General features: G+C 43.2%; 1 protein-coding gene across 1 annotated transcript; it reads right to left on the bottom strand.

The window, feature by feature from the left end:
* Nucleotides 1-1,195: 1,195 nt before the first annotated feature.
* On the bottom strand, nucleotides 1,196-12,598 carry tnni3k (TNNI3 interacting kinase; the record flags this gene model as incomplete). Its single annotated transcript, XM_083671723.1, has 25 exons — nucleotides 1,196-1,531; nucleotides 1,779-1,858; nucleotides 3,416-3,582; nucleotides 3,751-3,810; nucleotides 5,428-5,537; nucleotides 5,781-5,913; nucleotides 6,139-6,191; nucleotides 6,322-6,374; nucleotides 6,861-6,965; nucleotides 7,409-7,603; nucleotides 7,718-7,775; nucleotides 7,864-7,956; nucleotides 8,228-8,284; nucleotides 8,570-8,653; nucleotides 8,838-8,987; nucleotides 9,325-9,419; nucleotides 9,589-9,693; nucleotides 9,887-10,031; nucleotides 10,437-10,575; nucleotides 10,890-10,988; nucleotides 11,258-11,368; nucleotides 11,646-11,743; nucleotides 11,885-11,970; nucleotides 12,159-12,267; nucleotides 12,559-12,598. The coding sequence occupies 25 exons, from the start codon at nucleotides 12,596-12,598 to the stop codon at nucleotides 1,455-1,457; spliced, it is 2,502 nt and encodes an 833-aa protein (XP_083527849.1). The 3' UTR covers nucleotides 1,196-1,454.
* Between the last annotated feature and the right edge of the window lie 383 nt (nucleotides 12,599-12,981).

Raw genomic sequence — 12,981 nt, 5'->3', positions numbered from 1 at the left:
CAAAATGTTTACAAAAGCATATCTTTACGTATCCCTTTTGTTGGAAATACAAAATGAGGCCTTGTTTGTGAAGGTATCAATTACAGGAGCTATTACCAGCCCCCTGTAAACGGATACCCTGCCACTCACACAGCACAAAAAATAAATAATTCACACTCTTTGAGCCATCTGCGGGTCAGCTTGCCCCAAAGCAAGCTTATAGGCCATGTCTGATGTTAACAAAACAAACAAACAAAACACTTTACATACATTTCCCCCTATACATTTATAGTGACTCTGTAATTACACTAGTAACACCATTGTAGTAACTAGCGCTATTGTACTACATAAGGTTTATTAGCAACTTAATGTTAAGTGTTGCCCAAACAAACACTACCACCACTGACTTACTTGCTGTAAAGCACAACGACACTTTCGCTTTGATCACAGAGACCTTATTGCATTGGTTTTGCACTGCAGTGAAAAATACTTTTGTGTCTTGATATGTTTGAAGGAAATTATTCAGAGATTTATTTATATAAGAGAATGTATATTTCCATAGTCATTATTTCCCACAGATGTCACAAATTGTATCCCTGCATAACTTGCAGAAATGGGTTTAATTCTATTAATCTAAATGAAGACATTTAAGGAATCGTTGTCGTTGTCGTAATTGGAAATGGAATAGACTCTAACTCTGTAGACTTTACATGTGAATTCATCTTTATCTAAGACCTTTATCTAAGATCTTTAAGAGTGATATTTTAACAAATGCCTGCACAATTCATGTAATAGAACATGAAATTGTGAAATGTCTTATGTAGGAATCAGTTTGTGTCAAAAATATTTTGCTGCTAACTCTACCTCTCAACCGAACATTCTTGGATAATTTTTCCCCAGTTGCCATTCATTCTGAATCCTGTATGTAGTTTGGTATTGTTAGGATTCTTCTAGTTTACATGTCATCTATTTCAAATTCTCTGGATGAAACTGAATGATGTGTGATTTTTCCATTACATTGAAAATAAAAAACTAAAATTCACAAAGCATTCTGAGGTCCAAATATGTTTCCACTGTACATAAGTAGATTGACAACATACCCTGTTGTTCGGAATAATGCTATTACAAGTATGCAAACATGGGCATAAAGAATATACCACAGAACACATTATTACATGTTTATATTCAATAAGAAATTCTTAGACATTTGCAGGCAGTGCACTATGAAATCCTCAAAAAAAAACTTTAAATGCCTCTTGTCCCAAAATTATTTACAAGATATAAAATCACATAGTAATTCATATATATAAATTCAAATAGTTAATTGATAGCTTCAGAATAAACATACAGCTTATACATATGTCTAATGCTTTGATACACAAAATTGACACTTAAGGCCTTACTAACTATAGATAAAGTGGTGCCTTAGTGAACTAATAGTGCATGAAGTAGAGCCAAAGGAGCTGCCATCAGTATTAGTTGCTGTCTTCAAAGCTGCCATTGCTGCTGCAGGAGTGGAAGCGCATTGTGCTCATGGGGTCAGAGACGTACCCTGAGAGAGAGAGAGAGAGAGAGAGAGAGAGAGAGAGAGAGAGAGAGAGTGTCAAAGGTTGGATAACACTGAAGGTTGGATTGCGCAAAAATACAAACAGGAGCTTGTCCATACATACAGAAACAAACATACACAAACCTATCCTTTGACATGCACTTAACATAACTACTGTACTGCATTTGAAATGTGCTGATTTTAAACATGAAGCACTGTAATACAGTTCAACATTACAAAACTTTAGACAAACCATTTCGGTCAATCGGAGGAAACTGCATATTCTTCCTCATCTCGTCCAGTGATAAGCCTTGGGAAGAGCGCCGCTCCTCACTGACAATACAACAATATGAGCGGTAATAACACATAAGACATAGCATTATACTGTACATGACCAATAACTTCTTCTATGCCTCTTACTCTAATGTACTCCAGGGGAGGCTGGTGGAGGTAGAAATCAGAGGATGAGCTCATTGTAATGCATGGAACGGAATGAGAAATGGTATCAAACATTAATTCCATTCCATCCATACAATGAGCCCGTCCTCCGATTTCTACCTCCACCCACCAGCCTCCATTGCTGTACTCTCTGGACATTAATACTAGAATCTGTGTCAAAGGGGAGGGGCATATTTTGTATTATGATCCTTCCAAGAATGAAAGATAGATGAGGTTGAGTTCGACACACACAGGCAGATAGAGTCCCCCTCTCTTTGTCCTCTGCTGAATCTAGTATGACCTGTGTGATGGCAACATGACTGCCCCGGGCCTAATAACCACACGCTCTCACTTTCTCTGCAAGTGGATACAACATTTATGACACTTTTGATTAACTGCCAGGGAATTTCTGACAGCGAGACACCTAAGCAGTGGAGCACAGACTTCCACCTCCAATTACTGTATCCATAGGGACCGTTGCCAGGCTCACACACTCTTTCTCTCTCTCTCTCTCTCTCTCTCACACACACACACACACACACACACACACACACACACACACTGTGTGTTTGTGAATTGTATATCAGATATCTTCATTTGGTGATTTAGGATGATGGGTCATTGTTTGTCCCTCTCTTCATAACAGCTGCAGCAGCAGCAGACATGGCCTACCATCACATCCGGCCTCCTATTGGCTACTCCATCCCCAGACCCATCTCTTCCCTACTGATGAGAGGCTGGAATGTCTGCCCAGAGGTGGGTGGTGCCATGCCACGCAAATAGTCTCTAACGAATCAGGCTTACAGTGTAAAGCCTGTCTGAAGGTTAGAATTAAAATTAGAATAAACTATTGATTTACCGATCCACTTATATATCAAAAACAGGCAGTGTATTATAAATATCTATATGCGTGTATATATGTATATGTGTGTAAATATTATATGTACACACACACACACACACACACACACACACACACACACACACACACACACACACACACACACACACACACACACACAACAAACACACAAACACCACTGGAGGCATGTCCTTAGTCAGAATGCCATGCATGTTTTATTGCATTTGCTTTCCTTTGTTTCTTTGCCCCGTATCCAGGCAACTCCACTACTAACTTGTAGTAAAGTGTCTCAAGTGTTCTACATGTTACCGGTTCAACAATGGAGCAGGGCAAGTCTACTATCGTTGCAACAAAGCCCTGCCATATCATTACAGGCCCAGACATGACGTCCCTGAAATTCCTAGCAGTATGAGCCTTGTACTCTTCCTGGTAACGTTTGGCCATAACCTAGTTTATTGCTCTCTTAGAGTACATGAAAAGGAACAGTCAACATACATTCCGAAACGTTCTCAGTGAAATCTCCTGAGCCAGTCTCAGAGAGTAGTGGTGGTCTTTATGTATGGTGGTTGTGCTCTTCTATGGTAGCCTACCTCTGTGTCCAAACTGCGTAGGCACGGGCATTGAGGGCGTACTCCAGCTCGAAGCGCGAGCGCAGGGCAGCCACGTGAGTCCGGCCTGGCCCACCGCTGGCCAAGCAGTTAGAGGAGGACGAGGGGGACAGGGACCCACTGCTGTTACTAGAGGCCGGGGACATCAGCTGTGTGACACACACACTCAATATAATATAGGGACGGACAAGAAATCTATTGATTATTATCAGCTAGATTGAAAATATATGTCATCCACAGCATACGTCATCCACAGACATATCTCCCTCTGAAATGCATTTATCGTAGTAGATGGCCTGTAGGCAGAAAATCCATACCTCAACATTGCATAAGCATTCCTCCAGATTGGACACCACCTCAGAGAACTCGGGCCTATCCTAAATCAGAAAACACAAAGCTCTAAACATTATCAATAGAACAAAGGCACACACACACACACACACACACACACACGCACACACACACACACACACACACACACACACACACACACACACACACACACACACACACAGATAGACAGCTGTGTTCTCTCTCAGTCTGTTTGGTCAGTGTTCTCTACCCACACATCAAGCGAAGGTGAACTCTGCTTCAAAAGCAGGCTTCAGATCTCCTCCCTCTCTGTAGAGAACAAACACAGAGCCGTGGTGGACTCAATAATAAATTACATTCACTGTGGCCATGGTCTGTTCTCACTAAACAAACCCAGCAGAAACAGAAGAAAAAGTGCCCAAGTTGTGTCATCATTTTTAATTAATAAAATATTGCTCATATTATCAACAAATGTAATGCTTCCACAGTGCTAATGATCTGTTTTGATTGAAACATTAATTCACGGCTCAAATGTTTCAAGAGATAAACACATCAAAACTGTAACTATGGGGCCATGTAAACTTGGAGAAGGCCCTGAGGAAGTGGGTGTACTGTACAGTAGGTGGAATGGATCTGGGTGAGGCTCCACCGCAATGGGACCGCAAATGAACTCTGGGCCTTGACAGTTTCAGACCGGGCCACTTGGGCCCTAACAAGAGAGGGTAACTATGGGTGAAGCGGGGCTGCTGATAACAGCACAATGTCTCGGTCCAGAGAGACTAGAGGTTAACTGGCAACCTAGCCTGGTACAGTAAACAGGACAGCAGAAGTGGCAAGGGAGAGGGAGAGGTAACTGCTCCAACCTGCCCTGCTATCTAATGACCACGGTAATGAGGAGTAATAAACATGTCATGTCTAGTGGGTTCCTCACTACCTGGCACCATCGGGAGGGCCGTCCGGTTCATGAGTACGTATATTGTATGGAGTCATACAACAACACAGCTTCAGGGGATCAGGCTGTTCCATTCATTATGCTACCTCCACCTGCACGTGCTATAGCAGTGATCCTCATTCCTGGTCCTGGAGAGACGCATATAGCCTAGCTCAGCAGTGACACACCTGATTCAGCTAATCAAGGTTTTGAAGATCAGTTGATTAGTTCAATCAGGTGTGACAGCACTAGGCTGGGAGAAAAACCTGGACCCTCTCCAGGACCAGGATTGAGTATCACTGTGCTATAGCTTCTGACTCAGCATTCACCATAGGCTGTTAACACCTCCGCAGATCTGCACCACTACATTCATTCATTTTTTGTTTTGTTTTTAGAGGTAGATCAGCTTTGAAATTAGTAGATAGAATTTGGAATTTATTTTTTATAGATTTTTTTCCCCTACCCCAACCTCCCTAAACTCCCCTTATTGGAGGACTTACAAATTATAAAATAATAATTATACTTCTACTTACTGTACAGCCATTTATCATTCCATGGTAAGGTACATATCATATTTACACACATATACATATACACGCATATAGACATTTATAATACACTACCTGTTTTTGATATATAAGTGGATCGGTAAATCAATAGTATATTCTAATTTTAATTCTAACCTTCAGACAGGCTTTACACTGTAGGCCTGATTCGTTAGAGACTAATTGCGTGGCATGGCACCACCCACCTCTGGGCAGACATTCCAGCCTCTCATCAGTAGGGAAGAGATGGGTCTGGGGATGGAGTAGCCAATAGGAGGCCGGATGTGATGGTAGGCCATGTCTGCTGCTGCTGCAGCTGTTATGAAGAGAGGGACAAACAATGACCCATCACCCTAAATCACCAAATGAAGATATCTGACATACAATTCACAAACACACAGTGTGTGTGTGTGTGTGTGTGTGTGTGTGTGTTTGTGTGTGTGTGTGTGTGTGTGTGTGTGTGTGTGTGTGTGCGCGTGTGCGTGTGTGAGTGTGTGAGTGTGTGTGTGTGTGTGTGTGTGTGTGTGAGGAACAGTACGAAGAACTCGAGGAACAGTACCAGGTTTGAGGTGTGCGAAGGGGACCTCTCCTGTGAGCAGTTCCCACAAACACAGGGCATAGCTGAACATATCGGCCTTGACTGTGTAGCGGGTACACTGAGTGAAAACCTCAGGGGCCATCCAGCGCAGGTTCTGCAAACCAGCATAACAGCCCAATTACCAACGTAAAAACACTGTACCTCGCAAGGACAACTGGTTCCCCAGAACAGGCTTTACCTGAGGGAGCGCAACACCCACTTAACACTAAACTGCAGGCTAAGCAGTCTCCAAGATGGTGACACAGCACATATAGTATACATTGCGAATACATTGCATAGTAGTTCATGGTATAAGCTTTAGTAAGCAGGCAGGACTTACCCCTGGCTGCTTGGTCATATTGTCCTCCTGCACAGATAGAAGAAACCTTGATTCTGAGGAGAGGGACACAAGGGTTTTTATTTCATTAATGTTGTACTCGATGAGGAATCAACTCCAGGGAACAAGAGCTATACTTTGATAAAGTGCTTTACATGTCAATATAATGTATGAGTCATGCCTTACCTCCAAAATCTGCCACCACAGCATGTCCATCCTCGTAGAGTAGAATGTTGTGACTAAAAGAGGCACATTTAACCATAAGCCATATAACAGGAATTTCAAGATAGTCACTGTTCTCCAATCATACCTCTAACAAGACAAAATAAGGCTATCTGTATAATCACCAAAATACTATAGATTACTATATACACATAATTGTACAAAGGCAGAATCATAGGGCAGGGGTTCCCAAACCTTTTTTTCTCACAACCCAAAATGTACATCAATAATTTCCTGTGACCCCAACAACTTGATTGTGGGCTATGCCAACACATAATAATGACATCCAAGTGTATTCTAATCGCCTAAAATATGCTCTAATTGTTTGGATATGAACCCCAAAACACTGCAATATAGGCTAAAGGTGCAATACACAATCAGTGTTTGTCTTCATACCAAATATTTGTGCCTTAGTAAGTGCACTCACAGGGTCCTGACCCCCGGTATGGGAACTGCTGTCATAGAGTATCTATTGCAGCTATGCACTTCCAGGTATCACCCACCTGTTGAGGTCCCTGTGGATGATGGGCTGTGTGAGATTGTGCAGGTACTCCATGCCCTTGGCCACGTCGATGGCGATGATGAGCTTGGACTGCAGGTCGATGAGCCTGTCCATTTACACATCATTAGAGGAGAAACACTTAGCACAGATCAATGACCCGGCCGGCCTGCCATTCCCATACTACTTTACACAGATCGATGTGGCCCGTACGTAGACTAGACCGCACCTGGCCTCAGAGTTACGCTTCACATAGATCAATGGAGAGCTGAGGGGTGGGTGAGACTGTGTAGGAGGGAACACGACAGAGGGAGGAAAACTTGAAACATACATAAATCAAACAGGCTGTAGTCATTTAGGGACTAGTCTATAATGCATGCCTTAATCAGGAAACACGTAATTTGAGCCAGACACTGTGTTCGATTGGCCCCTCTGTTTCAGCTGGATTGCTATAGCATTTATGTGTAATTTGCGGCCGATTGACAGCTCTACATGTGGATATAATACTGGGGTCCATTGCCAGGGTGCAGGGGAGCAGTGTGAGTGACAGACCTCTTCTGCTCGTGCAGCAGGGAGAACAGGGACCCTCCAGACACATACTGGGTGACGATGGCGAACTGGCTGGGGTCGTCCAGACACGCACCCACAAACTGGATGACGCAGGGGTGGTTGAGACGACACAGGATGGACACCTCTCGACAGAACATGTCCACATCTGACTTGGAGCAGAATGTGTTGGCACGATACCTGCAGAGGAGTGGCAGAGGTGGAGAGGAGACTATTCCTTAAATTTCTGATGACTGAAAAGCAACGTCAGCTATTTTAAACAATGATGGCAATGTTAAACCCCATGCAATTTACCTTTTGATGGCAACAATCTTGTTCCGGCATTTGCCTCTGTAGACCTTCCCAAAGGAGCCTGTGTGTATAGAAGATTTTCTATAAAATATTTTTCAATGAATATAAAGTGTGTTGTTATATGAGAGGACTGCATCTGGTTAGAGTACCTGAGCCGATGATCTCATTGAACTCAAGCTCAGAAAGCTGAAGCTGGAAGTAGGATGGGAGACTGGCCCGGAGCAGAAGGACATCTGCCTTTTCTAAAGACAGAAAATCTGAATCTAGACAAGAGTTCATTGGTCATTTGCACTTTATGACTAAATACACTTGAAACTAAATAAAAATTGAAACTTGAAACATGAGTGGTAACAAATGATCCATCATTACAAAAAAATATAGAATACAAAGCGGAATTGACCATTTAGGGGACACAGACAGTGAGTCACATAGCAACAGTAACCGAGTGTGTCAGGCAGCTGACAGTGATGTGAAGTGCTGGGACACAGCTTGTGTTTCACTCCACTCCAGTACCTTTGGTCATGCTTTTGATCTTGCCCAGGGGAGACGGGACAGACACATAGGACCCATCTGAAAGGAATGACAGGAAAGCTACTGTGAGATGAGAAGACTGTTGATGAAATGTCTGCTCCACATGCTCCACAACACAGAAAATTACTAATATTTTTGGGATACATTCAACATTCTAGGTGATGTGTCGCATTCATTAAAACCAATGTAACAATTTGACACCCTCTCGTTTGAATGCCTATCTCAAGACAACGACATATAGCAATAGGTAGACCACACTAGTGATGGGCCTTCATGTTAGGGCTTGTGGTCAGACTACTTGGTTGACTATTATTCTCCACTCACCCCCTCCTGGCTGGGAATACTCATTGCAGGGGGAGTCATCCGGGCGCTTGTAGTGTTTGAGCAGAGTGACAATGGCATCATGACCTATAAGGTATAAGGACACAGGCACCAACATACAAACATTTTTTGGCTTTGATTATCATTATTACAAAGACATCCGGGTATTTTTTTCCATAGACATCAACTTAGGACCTGATTAACAATCTGAAAAAGGCTGGCCTTTCCAGGTTTAAAATTGACAGATTGTTAATCTGTCAACGCGACTCACCTTTCTCATAGGCCCACATGAGGCAGGTCTGTTCCTCCTTCTCCCCACTGGACCTGCTGGGGTCGCAGGCCACCAGATTCATGTCCGCCCCGTTATCCAGCAGGAACTGCACCAGACGGATGTGGCCATGGAAACAGGCACTGTGCAGACCTGCAGGGATAGAGTAATCAAAGGTCAATATAATAGGCTATACATACAGGAGATTCACCCAAACCAATCAGAACATCTCCCGTCCTGTTCTTCCATCCATATTAGCTTCAGTGAGTTCTCTGTGTGGGTTTGTATGGGTAAGGGAGGCTCGTGGAGGGAGAAATCGGAGGACAGGTTCACAGGCTTGTAATGCATAGAGCGCAATAAGGAATGGTATCAAACGTGTTTAATATGTGTGCAATACAATTCCCTATTTTATTCCATGCATTACAATGAGCCTGTCATCCGATTTCTCCTACCACCAACCTTCCCTTTGGCGACAAGGAGACTAAGCTACCTGTGTGTCCATCTCGCCCTTGATGGTTAATGCTCATGGCGTTCTGGCTGAGCAGGAAGTTGACCATCTCCATGCACTTTCCAAAGGTGCAGGCACTGTGGGAGGCACACACACACGCACACACACACACACACACACACACACACACACACACACACACACACACACACACACACGTTACCTCAGAACAGTAGAGAGTAAAGAAAGACTGGTTGGGTAGGGTTGCCAACGGGAATAGTAGGGGTGTAATAAGGTACCACATACCTGTGAAAGGCAGTCTCACTGAATATGTTTTCCTTGGACAGACTATCTGTGCCCGACTGCTGTACGATCTCCTTCACCACATCAAACTTGCCGTTGTAGCACGCCCTTTGGAGACAGAGCACAGCAGATACATCTACAGCAGAAACAGACATATAGAGATCATAGAGGCTCTTTTCCGCATTCTACCTCTCTACTGTCTATCACTCCGTTCTGTGCTCAGGGATGCAACCTTGTTGGTTGAAAGTTATGTTGAAAATGATATTCTTAATTATGTTCTAATTACAGTTAGTTTACTCACAAGTGCAGAGGCGTGTCACCGTAGATGTTGACAGAGTGTGGCTGCAGCTCAAAGTTTCCCTGGAGCAGGAAGCGCACCACCTCCTGATGGCCGAAGCGGGCACAGAAGTGGAGCGGAACATGATCCTCATTGTCCTGGGCGTTCACTGTCGCTCGGGGAAGAGAAACAGAGAGATGCTTTCTGGTTGGTTGGACTTTAAATGGGTCAGTCAAACCACAGAGATACAACAGTTCTACATCTAGGACAAACTCCCATTAAACCATAATCTCTTATCCACCATCCATCACCTATGTGCCTGTCAAAACGTAAAATCCTAACAATCATGGGGAAAACCATTAATCAACTTCTTCTCTGTGTGGCCTGTATCTGATCTGAAATACTGTATATTATTTTTTACTTGGGATTCGTTGAGAATAATTAAGAAATGACATTCAAGCCCAAACTATCACACGCTTTCCAGTGAAGCAATGTAGCCTTTCCACCCAGAAACAAGGATTTTGTTGTATTGAAGATACATTCTCATGTCCACTCTCCCAGCTCGAACTCTCACCATCAGTCTTGCTCCCCTCCCCTGTCAGCAGTTTGACGATGCTGAGGAAGCCCTTTGCTGCTGCCAGGTGTAACGGCCGGTCACCCACCTCCCCACTCACGTTCACATCTGCCCCAAACTTCAGCAGCAGCTTAGACACCTGGAGGACAGGGAAATAATCACCCAACCTTCAAATGTGAAACATCTCAAGCACTTGGAAAACTGCCATTTTGATTATTATCATCATTAATCATTCCAGAGAAGAAAACATGTACATGCATGCTTATCAAAAGATTAAGTTGGGACTAGAATAGCAAAACTTGGAATATGTGGACAAGAGCTGATAATGCATTCTGTACATCCCTGATAAAAAGGAGAGGGGATAGAGTGGCTTAAAGATGTCCATATTTCTTGTAAGTGTGATATGGAACAGAGGCATATGGATAGAACTATACCTGTCCAAGCCCTAGTTACCTGCTCATGGCCATAGTAAGCAGCAATATGCAGCGGAGTGAAGAACACAGCATCCTGGACGTTGACATAGGCTCCATGCTGAAGAAGTATATCCACTGTCTACACAATAACAAAATAACAAGTACATAATAAGTCTTACTTGTGATGATTGTGATGCATAGTTGTTTCACTTACCTTAGACATTTGTACTTATTGTCAGCCGCTCTGGACAAGAGTGTCTGCTAAATGACTCAAATATAAATGTTGATATAATAATACACACACCCCAAAACATCCATTGCTGCTAATGTCAGCAGAGCAGTGAAAATGACATACATCAATGGTATGAAAGGTACTGTCTGAGTGTTATAGCCAGGGGCAGTGCCCACCTCATGGTGCCCAGCGACAGTGGCGATGTGCAGGGCAGTGAGGGCACCGTAGCCAACCTGCTGGATGTCTGCTCCTCCGTGGAGCAGAGCAGTCACCAGCTCTGCGTTGTCCTGAGGGACAAAAAAACAAATAAGAGGGCACGCACGCACGCACACACACAACCAGACCCATTGGCTTTGCTGATGTAACTTGCACTCCACCATGTGGTAAAACTAGGGAAGGTCTCCATCTTTAACCAATATGTTAATTGTGAAGCTACTCTGTCTATAGAATTGCAGAACTGTCATCCATCACAATAAACAGTTATAGAAATAAAGCCATGCTAAAGCCAGGCATTATGTTTTGTATGAGCATTTTGACAGTTCTGAGGGTGAAAGATTCTACCACCTTATAGGCAGCGAGGTGGAGAGCAGTGAATCCATTCCTAGTCAGCCTGGATGGACGCAAGCCTTTCAGCATGAGGGTCCGGATGTGAGCTTTGTTTCCTGCCCACAAAGATATACAATACTGTAATACATCTCCAAAGTAATGTAATGTAATAATGAACTTGAAGTCGAGAGGGCAGCACTGTTCAACACCGTAATGTTTTGGTAAGAGGTTATTAATAGAAGCCTAGTCGTACATACCTCCACATATGCAGCAGAGATGTAGCAGTGACAGCCCACTCTCTGTCCGGTAATTCAAGTTCACCTTCTGGAAAGCTTCATCAGAGCTGAGCCATACAAAAAAAAACATGATACAGTGCAATACACTGATAAACCATACTTAGTCAAGAAATATGAATGAGTGACATAAGACTACTGCTTCCAAAATTCCTGTGCTCTTATGATGTTGTTATGACTTCTGAAAAGGAAACATTTATTTAATGTATACATTGTCATCATAAAAAGCTTCTCTCACCTGAAAACATGTTTGAGCTCCATAAGCTCGCTCTCTTTGATGCGTAGGTCATCCTCCAGCCTCTCGATGATCACAGAGTACGACTCGCTCACCTTCTTCTTCCACTCATCTTCAGGTAGCACCGTGAGGGTGTGTTAGCCATAACAACATTAGCATTGAATCAATCACACAAAGTTCAACATATTATCCATGGGATGTTGTAGAAAAGCTATAACACTTCTGTCAAAGTCATTGAAGTGGATTTTGTGTACAACAAAGGATATCACTCAATAGTAAAACACAGTAGAAAAAGTTACTCCAACCCTAATGGACTTTCACTCTTCAAAGCAAAGCCTTAACAAGCTTCAAGATACAATACTCTCAGTACAGACACAAACACACAAAGACAGCTTGCCATTACCTGTACATGTTTGAGTGGGTCTTGATTTATAATTTCCCATCGAACCTGTCCTTTTCCTACTTTATGCGTTCTATTATTTGGTGTACCAGAGGAGTGAAGCAGTAATAGAACCCCTCTCTCTGTGACATTAGCATAGGGCCAGATAAAGGGGGGATCATGGCCGAGGGCTAAAAATAAACATGTCTGAGGGGAATGTCTGACAACTATAACAACTGAACTCTTGTGTGTGTGTGTGTGTGTGTGTGTGTGTGTGTGTGTGTGTGTGTGTGTGTGTGTGTGTGTGTGTGTGTGTGTGTGTGTGTGTGTGTGTGTGTGTGTCATCTTCTGCTCTATTTAAACAGCAGGTGGCCAACACTTTGAGTTGCATTGCCCTGCCAAAACATTCAGTCAGTCAAACTTCATGTAGTCATCAAACTATCTTTT

Source organism: Argentina silus, assembly GCF_951799395.1.
Source record: "Argentina silus genome assembly, chromosome: 6".
In the NCBI taxonomy this organism is placed as follows: Eukaryota; Metazoa; Chordata; class Actinopteri; order Argentiniformes; family Argentinidae; genus Argentina; species Argentina silus.
Note: the sequence above shows the minus strand (reverse complement) of the source record. Positions and strands in the feature narration are given on the sequence as shown.